This window comes from Rana temporaria, chromosome 3, assembly GCF_905171775.1.
Source record: "Rana temporaria chromosome 3, aRanTem1.1, whole genome shotgun sequence".
Taxonomy (NCBI): Eukaryota; Metazoa; Chordata; class Amphibia; order Anura; family Ranidae; genus Rana; species Rana temporaria.
Window position 1 is genome coordinate 428,665,051 of NC_053491.1, and position 20,471 is coordinate 428,685,521.

General features: G+C 45.1%; 1 protein-coding gene across 1 annotated transcript in view; it reads right to left on the reverse strand.

Annotated features, from left to right (window-relative positions):
• Window positions 1-997: 997 nt before the first annotated feature.
• LOC120933217 (perlucin-like protein) overlaps window positions 998-20,471 on the reverse strand; it is a 43,144-nt gene continuing 23,670 nt past the window's right edge. Inside the window, exons 6-9 of the mRNA XM_040346304.1 lie at window positions 13,723-13,764; window positions 11,895-12,058; window positions 5,467-5,576; window positions 998-1,181 (exon numbers count right to left, since the gene is read on the reverse strand). Of these exons, the coding sequence (XP_040202238.1) occupies window positions 1,043-1,181; window positions 5,467-5,576; window positions 11,895-12,058; window positions 13,723-13,764 (455 nt within the window). The 3' untranslated portion in view covers window positions 998-1,042. The remainder of the gene's footprint in view (window positions 1,182-5,466; window positions 5,577-11,894; window positions 12,059-13,722; window positions 13,765-20,471) is intronic.

A 20,471-nucleotide genomic window follows, 5' to 3' on the forward strand; every position in this document is an offset into this window, starting at 1 on the left:
GCAGGATCAAACAGTAACACAAATGAAAAAAACAGCACAAAACAGCACAAAACGTAGCTTTGAAAAAAGCTCTTGGGTCTATTGCTTTGAAAAAAGCAGTTGATATACTGGAAAAGATCCACTGGAATCACTAAATAGCAATGCTGGTGATGATCTAAATCAATCAAGAACAAAGACACAGGAAACCAGGAACACAGAAACAGCCTCCACACTCTATAGCCAGCTTCTGAATCTGCAATGAAATGGTGCTGGGAGTGAGCTTATATAATGTCCATGCAGGCAGGTTCCTATTGGTTGCTAACCTGTGACGAGTGTGGAAGGAGAACTCTGATTGGCTCTGATGCAAAAGGGCGGAGCAAATAATCGCGCAATATTCCTATTGCCGAATATTCGCATTGCGAATATTCGGCAATATAAAATGATCGCTTCAGCTACTCGGCCCAATGGCTCTAATCATACCAGCAATGCTTTCAGACGTCTATGGAGATCACTAGGATGTGATCTGTTTTAAAAATGAAACTGTAAAAATCGCTCTGATGCGGAAGATCGGGGCGAGGAAAATAATCGCGCGATATTGCGTTTGCCGAATAATCGCATTGCGATCTTTCTGGAAAATTCAATGAACGCTTCAGCTACTCGGCCCAGGGTCTCTAATGATACCAGCAATGCTTTTAGACGTCGATGGAGATATCTAGGATGTGATCTGATTAAAAAAAAAAATTGTAAAAAATCGAATATTCGGAATTGCGAATATTCACCGCGAATTTCGAAATATAGCGCGATTTCTCGAATATGCTATATTCGAGTCGAATATTCGCAATGCGAATATTCGTGAGCAACACTACTTGTAAGGACTATTCCCCTGGAAAGTGGCAGCATTGAGCAATGTGGGTGGTAACAGAGATAGGTATTCAGCCTATTCTTTACAGGTATGTAATTTGCTGATAGTATTTAAGTACATGTCAAGGTCTCTTTAAGTAAACCAACACTCAGTACATATTGCTTAGCTAATGAAGTTTATTAGGGGCGCTCAATATGTATCTCAGCAAGTCCATACTCCTCTACATATGTATCCAATCTTGTGTTGGCAATTGCGGTCATTCCATGCTTGCACTCCACCTAGAATTTCTGCACAGTGTTCCTCATCATGATCATTATTGGGTTCCCCTTCATTCCAGGCACTGGAGAAAGATTAAAAACATAAAAATATAAAAAAATGTAATTATTTATGAATATCACAACCATTAATGAGGGTGTCTGTAGTGCCTAGGAGAAAACCTAATGCACAGTCATTTGCTCAAGAAAAGAGACTTGTATCGCCATCCTTCAGACTTGTTTCAACCGCATCCATTTTACAAAAGTTTGAGGCACCTCTGAAATCATTGGTGCGTTTGATCTGCAGTTGACCTCCTTTTGACCTGCATTTGACTTGCCAACAAGGGTTTTGCCACCAAGTACTAAGCCATGTTTTGCGAAGGGGTCAATTACTTACTTTACTGATTAAAATGCAAATCAATTTATAACTTCTTTGAAATTTGTTTTTCTGGGGGGGTTTTGTTGTTATTCTGTCTCTCACTGTTAAAATAAACCTACCATTAAAATTCATAGACTGATCATTTCTTTGTCAGTGGGCAAACATACAAAATTAGCAGGGGATCAAATACTTTTCCCCTCATTGTGTGTGTGTGTGTGTGTGTGTGTATGTGTATGTTGCTAGCAGCCAGTTTATTTAAAGCAAACAGTTAAAGTGGATGTAAACCTGATTCATGATATTTGAGCTATTTTCAATGAGCTAAGTCTTATAGGTCTCTTGTGAACCATCCCTCTGTTATGAGCCTGAGAACTCCTGACATATTTTGACTTTTTAGACAAAAAGCAGTCAGAATATTTTGTCAAAGGAGGTTGCTAAAATAGAGTAGCAGAGAGCAGCTCCTATTACAAAACAGCTCTGAGAGTCTCTGCCTATGATGAGAGGGGGTGTGTGCCTTTCCTCCAATCAGCAATTTTAGCTATCTTGGCTGTATGCCCAGACATCACACTCTGTGTTAACAGGAAGAGAAAATCTCCTAACACGATCTGAACTTTCTAAACAGTATATAAATGTGAAGACAGTAGATATACATATAAAACCTAGGTAGGGAGATTTGGTTAATCTCTGTGTATCATCTGAGGCTGTTCACTTCACTGGGTGTATGGAGGGTTTACATCCACTTTAATTTATTTTAATCACGACTAAACCAAACAACAGCTTACTTCAGCCAAAGTAAATAAACAGTCCAAGATCCTGGTATTGATAATTAAACAGCAGACTCACCGCTAATCTTCGGTCCCATACAGGGGTTAGGCTCCTCCAGAGTAAGGGTGCCATATATATATAAGTAGGGGTTGTCAAGAGGAACCACGAAGTACAGCAGGGGGCACAGGAAATAAACACTCCAGAAGTGTCAAGGTCTGCAGAGGCTACAGGGGGTAATTTCTCTTCACTGAAGTGGTGCTTGGCAGGGCAGGCAGGAGAGGTAAGTATTTTTTTTTTTTTTACATGGATAACTTTTGTTTTGTAAAATTGTTTTGCAATGGAGTCACTTTAAGGGAGCTACACAGTTTTAAAGACTGTACATTTCTATAGAAATACTTTTTAAAATAAGTTGTTGAGGATAGGTTGCCTTCCCAAAATGTGATTCTTCTGTTTCAGAATTGAATTGTCTTTTTTTTTTTTTTTTAGTAGCTAGGTGAGAAGGTTTTTTAAATTAATTTGCTGTTTGGATAAGTGGCATGGGCAATGATCAGATTAGGTTAGCCTTAAAAATTGAATTTTTTTAGTGCCCGGTCAAGGAAGCATTAAGGCCTGGTTCACACTGGTACGATTTGAGATGCGATTTGGGATGTCAAATCGCATCTCAAATCGGCGGCATTTGCCGGCAATGGCACTGTCCTAATCGGTGCGACGCTGCATATGCGGTGCTGCACCGATTTCAAAAAGTAGTTCCTGTACTACTTTTTGCGATTTCGGCCCACAATTTACATTGACATCTGTGTAGAAACCTGCACAGATGTCTCTGAAATCGCGGCAGAAATCGGGACTGTCAGCGGGAGTGAAATCGTGCGAGTTCAGCTGAACTCGCACGGCTTCACTCCCGCAGCCCAGTGTGAACCTGGGCTAAAGAGCTTATAACGAAAAAAAAAAACTATCAGGTAGCTTTAGCGGTGAAACATGTTTTTCTATCGAACGGTAATAGGCCCACTTTGACCAGCAGATAAAAATTGCACAGGAGTTCACTAAGGCTGTCCCTGTTCTTAATAAAAAAAATAGTGAAGCCCTTGCATATACACTCGCCAGCCACTTTATTAAGTGCACCTTGCCATTTTTGCTGAATGACACTGGTTCATTCAGTGTCTTTTGTTGTGATTAGCTATGATTGGCCAAAGCTAATCACATGGTACAGATGGTCTGTGATTGGCCCTGTCTGTACCATGTGATCACTGTGACCAATCAGAGCTAGCAACATAATTGTATACAGTTGAAGGTAAATTAGGTATCTGGTGCTCCAGGAGGCAATTCTCTTAGTTTGTACTGTACATTTGATTAGTCAGTCTTTAGGTAAAAACAAAGTTGAACCACAGTAAGGGGGTGATTTAAAAAGAGGCAGCCTGACCTCTTCCTCTCGCCCCCTGCTGGTGACATAATTTTCTCTTCCAGTTCAAGCTGGACAGCATGGAGCTGACTACTTCCTGGTTTTCCTGAATGTACAGCACAAAATCACACCAGAACCTTTCCCAGCTACCCGGATCGTGCGAGGAGCCTGTGGGACGCAGTAGAACTGCCAGGACTACATACTTATGATGAGAATGACTCCAACTTATATCTTGTAAGCAGGGCCACCATCAGGAATTATGGGGCCCCTTACACAGCTTCAGGCATGGGCCCCCTGGAGAAGAGAACCGGGGGGTGCTGCCGCCTCAAATTGAGAAGCGGGGGGCTGCCGCGAATTGAGAAGCAGGGGGGTGCCGCCGTTAATTGAGAGAATTGAATTTTTTTTATAAAAAAAAAAGGGGGGTTGCCATCCGGGGCCCTGGGGACCTCCGTGTCCCTGGGGACCTCTGGGCCCTTTAATAAAAAGGGAAAAATATATATATATATATATATATATATATATATATAAATTGTTTTTTATAAAAAAACAGGGGGGTTGCCATCCAGGGCCCTGGGGACCTCTGGGCCCTTTAATAAAAACAATTTTTTTATAAATATATATATATATATATATATATATATATATATATATATATAAAAGAAATTAAACATTTTTTTTTAATAATAAAAATTCAAAAAGGGGGGGGGGGTTGACATCCAGGGCCCTGGGGACCTCTGGGCCCTTTAATAAAAATAAAAGAAATACAAAAATATATATAAAAAAAATTATAAAAAAAGAGGGGGTTGACATCCGGGGCCCTGTGGACCTCCGGGCCATTTAATAAAAACCAAAAAAAACAAGAAAATATATATAATTTTTTTTAAAAAAAGGGGGGTTGCCATCCGGGGCTCTGAGGACCTCCGGGCCCCTTACAAAAAAAAAAGAGGGTTGCCATCTTGGCCCCTTACAGGTGTACTGCCTGTACCCCCCTGATGGCGGCTCTGCTTGTAAGTGTTTTTAATCTTGTGCAATAAATGTTAATGTTTTAATACTACACTTAGAGAGGCACCTCAAAACCCCCCCCCCCCCCTTGTTTCTTCAATTGTATACAATGGATGCCATGAAAGGAAGCCATACATGATTGGTCACAGCTATCACATGGCACCGACAGCTGGTCAGTGCATTGACTGTGTCCGTTGGACACAGCTGGTGACAGATCGCGACTTTCTTCAGCCATGGCAAAGGCTCGTTCTGGGAGGACTTCTTCTTTTCTTATAATGTTTTTATTTTAAAGTAATAGATTACAACAGTTACAGTATGTCAGATGACAACAACTTAGAATGAGATACAGCATTGAAATACAGATAAATGCAATAATAATTGTACTGTTGTAGGAGTTGAAGTATTATACAGATATAAATAAACATAAATAAAAAAGTTACTAATAAATGGGAATGGGAACTAATGGAGGGAAGGGAGAGGGTAGTGGTGTTCCGAAGGTGGACTTCATTTATTTTATTTCACTATTATCCATGAAAGGGTATCAATACCATGACATGAGAACTCTTGAGTCAAAAGAGTCTGACGTACTATATAGTATATGGCCCAGGGTTTCCATATGCTATCGAATTTTTCCAATCCATTTTTGTCTAGCGCTTCTAGTTTAGCATGTACAAATGAAAGATTCATTCTTTTTTCGGCTTCCTCTGGGAGGATTTCTTATAACGTCCTCCCAGAACAACAGTGCTTCCGCCTGCCCTATAGTACAATAACGGAAGGTGTCAAGCTATTTTGTAATGTTCACAACATATTCCACCTATTTCAGTAAACTTACCTGAATGTCAGAGGGGTTTCATCAGCCCACACCCATATATCAGTGTCCTCACTGCTCCGCTTCAGTCCTAGCCAGTATCTACCTTTTCCTATGGTTGGCAGCAAAGCATTCTGTTGCATAAAAAAAAAGTTACCAGAAATATATCACTGGAAAATTATAATCTATGGGTATTATATTAACAGTGTGAACAAGGAAGGTCGAACTGTCCAATACCTACAGTATATTGTTTATGACCCTTAGGCCGCGTACACACGATCGGTTAAACCGATGAGAACGGTCTGATGGACCGTTTTCATCGTTCCAAACCGATTGTGTGTGGGCCCCATCGGTTATTTATCCATAGGTTAAAAAAAAAGAAATCTTGTTTTAAATATAACCGATGGATACCTAACCGATAGAAAAAAAATGATCGTTTGTAGGCACGTCCATCGGTTAAAAATCCACGCATGCTCAGAATCAAGTCGACGCATGCCTGGAAGCATTGAACTTCGTTTTTTTCAGCACGTCGTTGTGTTTTACGTCACCGCGTTCTGACACAATCGTTTTTTTAACTGATGGTGTGTAGGCACGACTAACCATCAGGCAGCTTCATCGGTTAACCGATGAAAACGGTCCATCAGACCGTTTTCATCGGATGGACCAATCATGTGTATAGGGCTTTACACTTCTGCTTGAATATGGCCTTTGTTGTAAGTATCTCTTGTTTAAATAATTTTAAATGCCCTTTTTGTGCAACAAGAGTCAGTCTGTCCAAAATTAATATATCACTGGAGTGGGCTTTGGCGAGTTGGATTACCAAAATTCTCATCGGTAATCAATAGAATTTGGTTTGCACAATTTGCACACTTTTTTATACAGTATTGCACAAGATAAATGATAGCTGCAAGCAGCACTTGAATGATGTTATTATTAATGGACTTTCTCTTTAAAGCTGCACTACTGTATATGGATTATGCACTATATGGGTCATTATATAATTTAGTATTATTTGGTATCATTTTTTTTTTTTTTTTTACACAGAAGTGTGTTTACATTCATCTGTCCAGCACACTCATCTCAAGTCCCAACAGGCCAAGCTGTCTAGCAAAATTGTCAGTTATAGAGTTCGGAAACAAACAAACCATATAAAACTAGCAGGGGTGCTTAAAATTAACACCTTTTGTTTGCTTTAAACTTTTTAAAAACTTTTGTTGTTTTATGTAGTGTTAGTTCAGTCAGTATTCAGGGCTGTCTTAATGAGAGGGCACACCTGGGCTCTGCCAAGGGCCCCCAGCTGCATGGGGGGCCCCTGCACTTTCCCCAAAGCAGCTGGTCCTTAAGTCCACGCTGCCCCGAAATTGGGGACCCCATGATGGCACTGAGAGTGATGGATACACAGGGGAGGCTTGCTGGTAGTGGTGCACCATGCTGTGCAGAACGATACCTATTATTTCACAGCCAGCAGGGAGGGGCAGGGCCAGAGCATCAGTGATGCGCTGACCCCGCCCCATGCTGCTTGAATGGCTGCGGGGTAGGAGCTGGAGTGGGAGCTGCTGAGTTGGCAGCACTGAGAGCCCATCTGTGGAGGTAGCATTGTGGATGGTGTCATGGTGAGCCCAGCCATCCAGCACTGTTTGCACCGAAAGGCTTGAAATGCCGGAGGCATGCTCCCTCCTCCGCACCTCCTTATGCCTGCTTGATTGGTATAGGTGAGTGCAGTGCTGGAGGTGGGCACATTGCCAAAAGTTTACATGCACAGTATCACCACTTTAAAAGGGAGTACTACCAAATGGTGCTGGGGGGATATCAAGGGTGTATGGGGGAAAACAATGATGAGGGAGGATCTGGGGTGTCTAGGGGGTAGCAATGCTTGGAGTACAGGGGCGTTGTTAGGGCGGGGCTTGGTGGGCTGAAGCCCCGAATGGTACCCCGAAAAGCCCCGAGTCTCGGCCGTTTAATATAACATTATTAGCCCTGAATCGTCGGGCCAGGGAAAACTTTCAACATTGTCAAGTGCAGACAGTGCTGCTTGTCAACAGACTTGCTGTGCGAGTGCGACGGACGCATCACGGTCCCGCCCGCGATCCCAGGATTGGCCAGTGTGAGATGTCCATCATAGGCGCGCTGTGCTGTTATGATGGACATCACAGTGGACAAATCCGCAGCCGGGACGTGATGACGCGTCACGTCACGCATGGCCGGACCCATAGGCGCTGCCTGCAAGCTGAGAAGGCGGCAATTACAATGCCGCCCGGCGCGCCATGATGCGGCTCTCCTCCTCGGCTCCTGACAGCGCTGCCTGCACCCCACATCGCTGATCGGCTCCCGAACCTCCTCGAGTCCTGGCTGCATCTGTACCACGAGGTAGGTCACCCCGTGATTGTGTATGTAGGTCAGTGTAGTGAGGTCAGAGGTCAGTGTAGTGAGGTCATAGGTCAGTGTAGTGAGGTCAGAGGTCAGTGTAGACAGGTCACCGGTCAGTGGAGTCTGGTCAGTGGTCAGTGTAGTCTGGTCTCAGTGGTCAGTGTAGTCTGGTCTCAGTGGTCAGTGTATTCTGGTCTCAGTGGTCAGTGTAGTCTGGTCTCAGTGGTCAGTGTAGTCTGGTCTCAGTGGTCAGTGTAGTCTGGTCTCAGTGGTCAGTGTAGTCTGGTCTCGCTGATCGGCTCCCGAACCTCCTCGAGTCCTGGCTGCATCTGTACCACGAGGTAGGTCACCCAGTGATTGTGTATGTAGGTCAGTGTAGTGAGGTCAGAGGTCAGTGTAGTGAGGTCATAGGTCAGTGTAGTGAGGTCAGAGGTCAGTGGAGTCAGGTCAGTGGTCAGTGTAGTCTGGTCTCAGTGGTCAGTGTAGTCTGGTCTCATTGGTCAGTGTAGTCTGGTCTCAGTGGTCAGTGTAGTCTGGTCTCAGTGGTCAGTGTAGTCTGGTCTCAGTGGTCAGTGTAGTTTGGTCTCAGTGGTCAGTGTAGTCTGGTCTCAGTGGTCAGTGTAGTCTGGTCAGTGGAGTCTGGTCAGTGGTCAGTGGAGTCTGGTCAGTGTAGTCTGACCAGACCACAGAATCCACTGAGACCACAGACTCCACTGACCACTGAGACCAGACTCCACTGACCAGACTACACTGACCACTGAGACCAGTGTAGTCTGGTCAGTGTAGTCTGGTCTCAGTGGTCAGTGGAGTCTGGTCTCAGTGGTCAGTGTAGTCTGGTCTCAGTGGTCAGTGTAGTCTGGTCTCAGTGGTCAGTGTAGTCTGGTCTCAGTGGTCAGTGTAGTATGGTCTCAGTGGTCAGTGTAGTATGGTCTCAGTGGTCAGTGTAGTCTGGTCAGTGGTCAGTGTAGTCTGGTCAGTGGTCAGTGTAGTATGGTCAGTGGAGTGTGGTCAGTGGAGTCTGGTCTCAGTGGTCAGTGTAGTCTGGTCTCAGTGGTCAGTGTAGTCTGGTCTCAGTGGTCAGTGTAGTCTGGTCTCAGTGGTCAGTGTAGTCTGGTCTCAGTGGTCAGTGTAGTCTGGTCTCAGTGGAGTGTGGTCAGTGGAGTGTGGTCTCAGTGGTCAGTGTAGTGTGGTCAGTGTAGTCTGGTGTCAGTGGTCAGTGTAGTGTGGTCAGTGGAGTCTGGTCTCAGTGGAGTCTGGTCAGTGTAGTGTGGTCAGTGGAGTCTGGTCAGTGTAGTCTGACCAGACTCCACTGACCACTGAGACCACAGACTCCACTGACCACTAAGACCACAGACTCCACTGACCACTGAGACCACAGACTCCACTGACCACTGAGACCAGTGTAGTCTGGTCTCAGTGGTCAGTGTAGTCTGGTCTCAGTGGTCAGTGTAGTCTGGTCTCAGTGGTCAGTGTAGTATGGTCTCAGTGGTCAGTGTAGTGTGGTCAGTGTAGTGTGGTCAGTGTAGTCTGGTCTCAGTGGTCAGTGTAGTGTGGTCAGTGGAGTCTGGTCAGTGTAGTCTGACCAGACTACACTGACCACTGAGACCACAGACTCCACTGACCACTGAGACCACTGAGACCACAGACTCCACTGACCACTGAGACCACAGACTCCACTGACCACTGAGACCAGTGTAGTCTGGTCTCAGTGGTCAGTGTAGTCTGGTCTCAATGGTCAGTGTAGTCTGGTCTCAGTGGTCAGTGTAGTCTGGTCTCAGTGGTCAGTGTAGTCTGGTCTCAGTGGTCAGTGTAGTCTGGTCAGTGTAGTGTGGTCAGTGGAGTCTGGTCTCAGTGGTCAGTGGAGTCTGGTCAGTGTAGTGTGGTCAGTGTAGTCTGACCAGACTACACTGACCACTGAGACCACAGACTCCACTGAGACCACAGACTCCACTGAGACCACAGAGACCAGACTACACTGACCACTGAGACCAGTGTAGTCTGGTCTCAGTGGTCAGTGGAGTCTAGTCAGTGTAGTCTGGTCTCAGTGGTCAGTGGAGTCTGGTCAGTGGTCAGTGGAGTGTGGTCAGTGTAGTATGGTCTCAGTGGTCAGTGTAGTATGGTCTCAGTGGTCAGTGTAGTCTGGTCAGTGGAGTCTAGTCAGTGTAGTCTGGTCTCAGTGGTCAGTGGAGTCTGGTCAGTGTAGTGTGGTCTCAGTGGTCAGTGTAGTGTGGTCTCAGTGGTCAGTGTAGTGTGGTCTCAGTGGTCAGTGTAGTGTGGTCAGTGTAGTGTGGTCAGTGTAGTGTGGTCAGTGGAGTCTGGTCAGTGTAGTCTGGTCTCAGTGGTCAGTGGAGTCTGGTCAGTGGAGTGTGGTCTCAGTGGTCAGTGTAGTGTGGTCTCAGTGGTCAGTGTAGTGTGGTCAGTGGAGTCTGGTCAGTGTAGTCTGGTCTCAGTGGTCAGTGTAGTCTGGTCAGTGGAGTCTGGTCTCAGTGGTCAGTGTGGTCAGTGGAGTCTGGTCTCAGTGGTCAGTGTAGTGTGGTCAGTGTAGTCTGATCTCAGTGGTCAGTGTAGTCTGGTCTCAGTGGTCAGTGGAGTGTGGTCAGTGGAGTGTGGTCAGTGGAGTGTGGTCAGTGGCGTCTGGTCGTGTTAGTGTATGCAGGTTATGTCAGTGTGTACTGACACACACACTCACTTAGGTCAGGGTATGTGTCAGGTAGGTCACCCTGCGCCGCGCCACTCCACCGACCGCGCTACAACCCCCCCCCCCCCAGGTGGCGGCTTGGCTTCGGGCTGAAGCCCCTGGTCTTTTTGCCACCTAGCAACGCCCCTGTTGGAGTAGCTTGGGAGGCTATAGTGCTAGAGGTATCAGGGATGTAGAGAGGTAGTTACAGTGCTGGGGGTAATAGCTAGGGTGTAGAGGGGTCCGAGTGCTGGGGGATATCTGGGATGTAGAGGGGTCAGAGTGCTGGGAAGTTATCTGGGGTGTAGAGGAGTCAGAGTTCTGGGGGGATATGTGGGATATAGAGGGGTCAGAGTGCTGGGGGATATCTGGGATGTAGAGGGGTCAGAGTGCTGGGGAGTTATCTGGGGTGTAGAGGAGTCAGAGTTCTGGGGGGATATGTGGGATATAGAGGGGTCAGAGTGCTGGGGGATATCTGGGGTGTAGAGGGGTCAGAGTGCTAGGGGGATATCTGGGGTGTAGAGGGGCCAGAGTGATGGGGGGATATCTGGGGTGTAGAGTGGTCAGAGTGCTGGGGGGATATCTGGGGTGTAGAGTGGTCAGAGTGCTGGGGGGATATCTGGGGTGTAGATGGGTCAGAGTGCTGGGGGATATCTTGGGTGTAGAGGGGCCATAGTGCTGGGGGGGATATCTGGGGTGTAGAGGGGTCTGAGTGCTGGGGGGATATCTGGGGTGTAGAGTGGTCAGAGTGCTGGGGGGATATCTGGGGTGTAGAGGGGTCAGAGTGCTGGGGGGATATCTTGGGTGTAGAGGGGCCATAGTGCTGGGGGGGATATCTGGGGTGTAGAGGGGTCTGAGTGCTGGGGGGATATCTGGGGTGTAGAGGGGTCTGAGTGCTGGGGGGATATCTGGGGTGTAGAGGGGTCTGAGTGCTGGGGGGGGGGGGCATCAATCTAGCAGATATTTTATATGCACAGGACAGCTTTGTTATTTTATGTATGTAGTATTTTCCCAATGTTTCTTTGCTGTACAGAATGATTGTTCATGTAGTTAATGCGGAGCTCCACCCAAAGGTGAAAGCTCCGCTTGTCTGCGTCCTACCTACTTGATGTCTGTTTACCTGCACTGTCTCCATTGTAGGGGCCCCAGAGCATTACTTTGCCCAGGGGCCCATGATGCTATTAAGACGGCCCTGTCAGTATTGCTAAATCTATAGCTTGACTTTACATCCAGTTTTCATGGAAGGTTTTATCATATGCTCAGCATGAATTGCTTAAATTTGTGATAGGTTCATTTACTAAGCAACCAGGAAAAATGAGAGCTATAAATACTCTGTTGGTTAGTAAACTTTGATTCTCTTCACTACGTACTCAAACACATTACATCCAGAGGCAAGTCAGAGATTTACCATTTCATTTATGTCCTTCATGATCAGGAGGACACCATTAAGGGTTGCACATTTCTCTCTGCTCTTCTCCCATGTTTCAGAAGTAGACTTGAAATAGTAGCAATAGTTACGAATTAACTTCCATCCTGGGGGGCAACTGCTACAGCTTCCCCCTGTTATGTCCACTGGTGAAGAAAGGATAACACGATAAATCCAAAGAGAAATATTAACAAGCCAATAAAAATTGTCTGGAAATGCAGTGTATGTTTTATACCATTACATTCTGATTTACAAGGGCATTTTTTTTAATCTTTTTCTTTCGGTGCAGTAGTTTGGGCACTAAAAATCTGAAATGTGCTAAGCTCATGCCAGAATTTGTGTCCTTGATATCATATTAATTTATTTTTTATTTTGATAATGAAAATTTCAAAACTGTAGCATTGTTGCCTCCACAATAGCCTTGAAAGTAGGAGTACATGTTAAGGAGATGGGCTGAGATTTAGGAGTTAGAAAGAAGCATGCAGGCCGGTGCTGGGACAAAGTCCTCTGGCAACCAAGCAGAAGAATGCAATGTGCACCCAAACCTGAGCTATGATAGATTATGCTTGTGCATCCAAAGGTCAGATGGACCCAGGGTTCAGAAGTGAAAGCCGCTGTCCACCAACCTTACTGATACCACCATTTGGTCCACTGAAACCAAATGTACTGAGGAAATTATGTGTTAAAAGTTTAAAACCGGTATGGATTAGTCATAGTGAAACAAAGTTTGATTTTCAAAAAAAGGATAACATTTGGAGCCAACCAGCGGCGGTGCGTCCATAAAGCGTGCAGGAGCGCTGGCCTCCCCCCCCCCCCCCCCCCCCCTCGCCTGCACCGCTCTAATCCCCATAGATAGATTCATGCATTGCATGAATCTATCTATGGTCGCTGCTGACACCCCCTATTCAGGTGTCAGGACCCTTTTCGGGCACCGGCCACCTGAATTACAGCGGTCGGGGTGTTTTTTGGAAGCACCTGATTAGAGCCGTCAGCTCTAAAAGACGTCCAAAAATGTGCCATTGCCTCACCTCACATCGCCGATCTTCATTACTTGCCTGGCGTGAGTCAGACTGCGCGCGTCCATTTTTTAAAAGCCGCGCCTCTTTCTCGTGCTGTTTTGTGATAGGCGGAACACTCAGTTTCCCAGCAGAGCCTGTGTTCAGTTTTCCGCCTATCACAGACGTCCTTTTGTCCGAGGCTGAGAACGAGACAACGTCTGTTATAGGTGGATCACTGAGCCTATCACGGAACAGCATGAGGAGGAGGAGCGGCTTTTAAAAAATGGACGCCCGCAGTCTGCATCTGGCGTATAAGACGATCCCCGATTTTTGAGCCAAATTTTTAGGTACAAAGGGTCGTCTTATACGCCGGCAAATACGGTAAACCTATTTACTTTCAGTTATCAACTTTCTGAATAAGGTTCACTTTGATTACGCTTTATTTATTATTGAAAAAAACTTAACCTTCAACATTTTTTTTTTTTTTTAAATACCAACAGTAGTAAACCAAAATCAGCTGAGCATACTGTAATGTATAATGTTGAAAATATTTCATCCAAATGCCTTCTTCATTTCAAATAATAGTAGGACTTTTAAACTGAAGAAGCCACTCAGAGAGAGTAGAAACATGTTTCACAATAAACATCTAATCCTGTTGACTGGTTTCTTCTGGGAGATATTTAGTAAAGGCCTCATACGCAGTTAGAGCTGGTATAAAAGCACATTCCCCACACTTCTGGTAGTTCTATAGTCTACCCTAGACTCTCTTGTATATGTTGAGAATTATTACAGTATATATAAAGGACTTTTACCTTGTGTCTTTATCTTTGACATGTCACCCATTATGTTGTCAACTAGCGAAGAGAAAAACAGGGAGATAAAATAACTAGTTATTTTTTAATCACACTACCATGTAATACATGTTCATGTCTTATAGAAGTTCTGTAAAAGAAAAATAGATGCAAATGGGGTAACTGGAAATAATACTCCATGTGGTGATATCTTCTATGTAGCGCAGTTGTATGCATTTAAATGTTTTACATTTTTTTTTGGTTTGCAAACTGTATATTGAGTGGAAGACATTTTGAGTGGCACAATACTTGCCTTGCCCCACCCCCTCTCTCTCCTGATTGGCTGATTGACTTTGACAGCAGCAGGAGCCAATTGTGCCGCTGCTGTTTCTCAGGAGGGAGAGTCTAGGATGGCCAAGACACTCATGGACATCGTTGGACAGAGATGGGGCTCAGGTAAGTATTAGGGGGGCTAGGGCATCTGCTGCACACAGAAGGCTTTTTATCTTAAAGTGGATGTAAACCCACTAAAAAAAAAAAAAAAAACCTGCAAAACGAAGGCATAATGGCCTAGTATGCATAGCATGCTAGCCCATTATGAATTACTTACCTTAGATCAAAGCCCCTGCAGCGGTCCTCGTACACCATTCCGGCGACATCACTCCCGGAGTTACTTCCCAGTATCACGGGCTCCGGTGCTGTGATTGGTCCGAGCCACAATGACATCACTTTCTGGCACATTTGTGTGCGGGAGCCGCCGGTAACGGCACACTAGCTGGGGCAACGGCACGTGCCATTGCTTCAGTGCGCATGTCCTGATGACATGCTGAATGAGCAGGATATATGAAAAACAAGCTAAAAACTAAGGAAGCAGATATTGAGGAAGGAAATTTGTTTTTTAAAAGCACTTTTGTGGTGTGCACATGTTTCTGGACAAAGGACGGTCCCACCCATAAGCTATCTCGACTAACATTTTGCAATTTGAGATGCAGACTTTAGATTTCCAGCTTTTTTGTAAAAGAGAAAAGCAAAAAAAATTACAGTTAATTCAGCTCAAAGGGCAACATTATAACTACACAATTTCTTTAAATAACCTGCTTGGGGGATGTCTTAAAACTGCGCATGAATTTGCACACCTTTACGCCTGCAAAAATTACATTTAGGAAAAAAGTATTGCAGCTAAATGATACAGAATTGGTGAGCACACAACTACCACGGCTCTTTACATTGTATTATTTTTTCGATATTAAAATGTATGTATTTATTGTATGTGTACTAATGGCATATCTTTGTCATACACAGACCACTATATCCCAAAAGGCTAAAGTTGCAAGGCCCTGACGAAGCACAAGAGTACAAAACTAGTTGGCATTCTGCACATAATACTTTATCGCTGTTTTGTAACTACTGTGGTAAATTTTCATGCATTACATGTTTTTATGAACTATTTATATATATTAAACTCTTTTGTAAAATTACAAACCTCGTTGTTTGGTGTGTTCACCCTATTACTACAATTAACACCTCACAATTAAAATCTCTATATTTGGAGAGGGACTACGCTCTACCATATATGTTCTTTGTTTTTATTTGCAGCTAAATGATAGTTTCCAGTCGGCATTGTTCTGTTTGTAAGAAAAACAGCACAGGGTTCTCTTTATAATCCTTGGATATTGAGGGAGAACCCATGCCTTTGTTTAATAAATACATTTTATAAAAAGGTGTACTCACACTTTAGGAAAAAAGAATGACATTAGCCCCTTGAAGAACTGGTATGGATTTAAAAAAGGACCACAGGCGAAAAGAAAATGGCATAGGGCCCCTATAAAATTCATATTAAACCCTTATCCAGGCGTGCAGCCTGGCTGGCTAGAAAAAGGGGGCAGTGAACATGCACCCCCTCCTAAACAATACCAGGCTAGGTATTCTCTGACTCCAATATACCCCCATAGACCCACACATCCACAGAACCAGGGATGTCAGGATAACAGGATAAGTCTCTTCTTCCCATCAACATGGGGACAAGGGTCTTGTGGAGGAGGCTTTGCACCCTATCCTGCAGGGTACCATCTCAATACTAAGGGGACAGCTAGCTTGTTGTTGTTCAAAAGGAGGATGCGTGCTCGCTATCCCTCCCTTTCCTGGTCAGCCAGGCTGCATGCCAGTATAAGGGTGTGGTATTGATTTTTTTGTTTTATTTTTTATCTGGAATCCCCCTCAAAACCGACACCAGACCCTTATCAAGGATGGTATGGATTTTACATGGAGCTCATCCAATTTCAGTTCCACACAGGAACCCCCCGAAATCGATACTAGACCCTTATCAAGGGTAGTATGGATTTTGCGGGCATCTCACCCCATTCAGGATGGGGGGCACACAGGATCCCCCCAAAGTCCATACTAGACCCTTAACCAGGCATACAGTCTGGCAGGAAAAGGGGGAGCAACCAGCATACCTCCTCCTCCTGAACCACACCAAACCACGTGCCCTCAGTATTGGGAGGGGAGCTTGCAGGGGAAAGACACAAAGCTTGCTCCCTGCAAGGCATCTCCCCTTGTTAAAGGTTAAAGGAAACAAGGGCCTCATCGCCACCTTCCTGACCCATAGTTGTGGGTATCTGCGGGAGACATATCATATAGAAGCCCCTAAAATAGGACCCCCAGATATCTAGCCCTCCCACTATATGAGCAAGAGCTACATTGTTCCCTTTGTTATTCATTCACAAAAAATAAAATTAAATAGGAAATGAAAACAACCACACCGTTAAGACCTCATACACACGGGGCGTTTTTTATGCTGCTCCTAGGTGCGTTTGGATTTGTTTTCCTGTCTCTAAACGCTTCTGCATGTTAGTCTATGGGATTGATTTACTAAAACTGGTGCACTCAGAATCTGGTGCAGCTGTACATGGTAGCCAATCATCTTCTAACTTCAACTTGTTCACTTGTGGTTTGCAATTAAAAACAGTCCAGTTTTAGTAAATGAACCCCTATGTGTCCATGCACATATAGGCATTTACAGGAGTTTGGAGGCAGGGTCGTTTAGAGGCAGAAAAAGAAACCCACAGCCAGGGATAATATATTGCTTTGTAGGGAGGCAGGAATTTTTACACAGTGGTGTCAGCAAAGGGGGCTGCAGAATAGGTCAAAGGAGATACTGGATGGTGCTTAGGATAGGGTAGGAGGGTGGACTGAGGACAAGTGTAGCAAGGTGCCACTTTGAATGTGGTTAAAAAACTACCATTGTAGATTAAGAAGGAACTCAGCTCCCTCCGGTGGCCAATTGTTGTATAGTCACCTCCTGTTTGGTTTACATTGGTACAGCAACGGGTTATGGGAATTGAAGTACGAGGAGATAAAGACTCCATTGCCCTGGGTAATTAACAGACTACAATGCCCAGAGTGCAACTGTGCCACCCAAAGTGCTTTGCACCCCCGCAAAGCCTGCTGGGGGAGGGAATTTAAGGAAGAGGACGTCTTCGGCCTGCTCTCTTGGGACCGCCTCTTCGAGCAAATAGGAAGCCTGTGTTGAGGCCTGTCTCCAGAAGCTTAGGCCTCAGAAGCAACCAGTGACCTGTTGATCGGCAGTTTGTGACGGCCGTGCGGAAGACCAGGAACTGTCTGTGGCGGAAGGGCAGAGAGTCGAGATTTCATAGACAGAGCATTCCAGAGAGGCGAGGCCTCATTGGGTGAGACGGGCACCTGCCCAACAATATTGACTGTGTTGCAGGAAGATGGATCGGGTGGACTCACCGCTGTTACTTGAAGGCCAACCCGCCACGCACAGGGGGACGTAGCATCCGGCAGTGACTGTGCAGCAGGGAGATTGGCGTGTGAGTTGCTAATACGCTTTAATTACTTAGATGTTCTTTACCAATTGACTTGGTTCCTTTGGATTACAAATTGCTTATTGTGCACCAACGTATGCTAGAAAAGAAATCCACTAACTGTTAAGGAACGATCGTATTAAGGTTTGGTCTGATCAATCAAGCCATTATAGTAGGACACGTGTCCAAGGACTGCCTGCTAGGTGGAGTTAGACATTATGGCCCGGATTCACAAAGCACTTACGCCGACGTATCTCGAGATACGCCGCGTAAGTGTAACTATGCGCCGTCATATCTGTGCTGCGTGCACACAATCTGAGATACGCCTGAAAATAGGCTGCATCTGACCAACGTAACTTTCCTACGCCGGCGTATCATGGGCGCATATTTACGCTGGCCGCAAGGGGCGCTCCCATTGATTTTTTATGCACATATGCAAATGAGGGAGATACGTCGATTCACAAAGGTAGTTGCGCCCGGCGCATAATATACGCGGTTTGCGTAAGGCGTACGTCCGGCGTAAAGTTATTCCCCATATAGGAGGCACAACTCATGCAAAGGCATGGACCAGGGAACACAGCCGTCGTATTTTACGTTGTTTACGTCGTTTACATAGTACGTGAATATGGCTAGGCGTAGGTTACGTTCACGTCGTAGGCAGTGATTCGACATATCTTAGGCAGTTGTTTCGACGTGATTCTGAGCATGCGCACTTGGATGCGGCCACGGGACGGCGCATGTGCCGTTCGTTTAAAGTACTTCTATGGCACTTGGCCCGTCATTAGCATGGGGTCACGCCTCATGAGCATGACTCACGCCCACTTCCACCTACGACGGCTTACGCCGAGGGAACCCAGCGCAGTTTGGGAGGCAAGTGCTTCGAGAATTCGGTGCTTGCCTCTCTGCGCGACGTCGGCATAGCGTATATTAGATACGCTACGCCGGCATAAATATGCGCCAATGTATGTGAATCCGGGCCTATATATATATATATATATACTCTTATAATTAAAGGAGTTGTAAAGGAAAAAAAAATTTGACTAAAATTATTGGGCCGGATTCAGATACATTGGCGTATCTGTCCGGCCCGCATAACGTATCTCCGATACGTTACGCCGCTCTAACTTTGGGCGCAAGTTCTTTATTCACAAAGAACTTGCGCCCTTAGTTAGAGCGGCGTAGCGTATGTGTTGCGGCGTAAGGCCGCGTAATTCAAATGGGGATGTAGGGGGCGTGTTTTATTAAAATTTATGTTGACCCCGCATTTTTGACGTTTTAGTTGAACGGCTCATGCGCCGTCCGTAAAATATCCCAGTGTGCATTGCTCCAAATGACGTCGCAAGGACGTCATTGGATTCGACGTTAACGTAAATTTATTCCGACCATATTCGCGAACGACTTACGCAAACAACGTAATAAATTCAAAACTTGGCGCGGGAACGACGGCTATACTTAACATAGGATACGCCGCACTTACCCCTCCTATAGCAGGGGTAACTTTCAGCCGGAAAAAGCCGAACGCAAACGACGTAAAAAAAAGCGCCGGGCGGTCGTTCGTTTCTGAATCGGCGTAAATGCTCATTTGCATATTTGACACGTAAAAGATATGGAAGCGCCACCTAGCGGCCGGCCTGGAATTGCAGCCTAAGATCCGACGGTGAAAGTCACTTACACCTGTCGGATCTTAGGCATATCTATGCGTAACCTGATTCTATGGATATGCGCCGTCGTATCTTCTTTCTGAATCCGGCCCAATGTCTGCAAGGTAGACAGACAGAATAGTGTAATGATTCTGTTAAAAAAACGAGTAAATACCTATTAAATTCCTTCATCTATATAACCTCCGGCATTCTAGTTTCTGTTCTCTCATTCACTTCCTGGTTTGCGGCGCTCGTTCATGTAAGAACTACATTTCCCAGTATGCATTGCGGCACGCCCAGTAATTCACACCTCCTTGAAGTCTCTAACACGTAGAGAGCGTCCTGCCGCACAGATGTAGTTCCCAGGACGGGGCGAGCACGACACTGACTGCAGTAAAGCCTCCCATCACTGTGGTGAGTAACAATCAGACAAGCAGGAAGAGAACAGAACAGAGAAGAAATAGAGCAACTTCTGAGCAAAAATGAACAATGAGGAAGTGAAAAGAGGAATGTCTGCAGGTAAAGGATGCTTATTATGAAAAAAAAAATGTTTCCTTTACAACCCCTTTAAAGTATGCAGTTTATTCTAATTTACACAGTATTGCTGTTGTTGAGAGCTGGGTGAGGCCTAGTGAAGAGGTGCTTCAGTACTGGATATACCCTGCTGGAGGGATCCCTTTACTGTGTGCTTACACAGGTCTGTGTTAATTATAAAAATCAAATCTGTTAATATTTATTATTATAGACTCTTACAGGGCTCTGTAAGCAGTCCACTGTACCTAATTAATTTTGTTCATTTACCTTTATTTCCTATCAAGTAAAGTTTTTCCTTGGTTAAGCGTAAGCCCGTGTTCAGTCTATCTATTACCCTGTGGGACCAGTGGCCAATACAAGGTAACAATATACTTGCAAGTTTTACTGTGGTGAGATATTATTGTTTTCCCCAACAACCAGTGGGTTCCACAATCCTTACCTATACCAGGTGTGCCAAGGGAGGGTTCAAGCCAGTTTCAGGGGTTAATAGCCAGAGTACAAAACCAGCAGCTCCTTTGGGGGTAGTGCTACATAAGTCTAATACATACCCAGATAGCAGGGATAACTTGCCACAAATGTGTGGCAGTATTGAATTGTATGTCTTGTTAACTTGCTGCACATTTTCACTGGCAAGTTGTACACAAAGCCCAAGTTCTATTTGACACTTTTCCAATTTGTAGCAAATTTGTGTGGCAAGTCTCTAGCAAGAGCAAAGTTGCAATAGTGTGTCAACAACAAGAATTCTGCAAGTTTACGGCATTAAATTTCA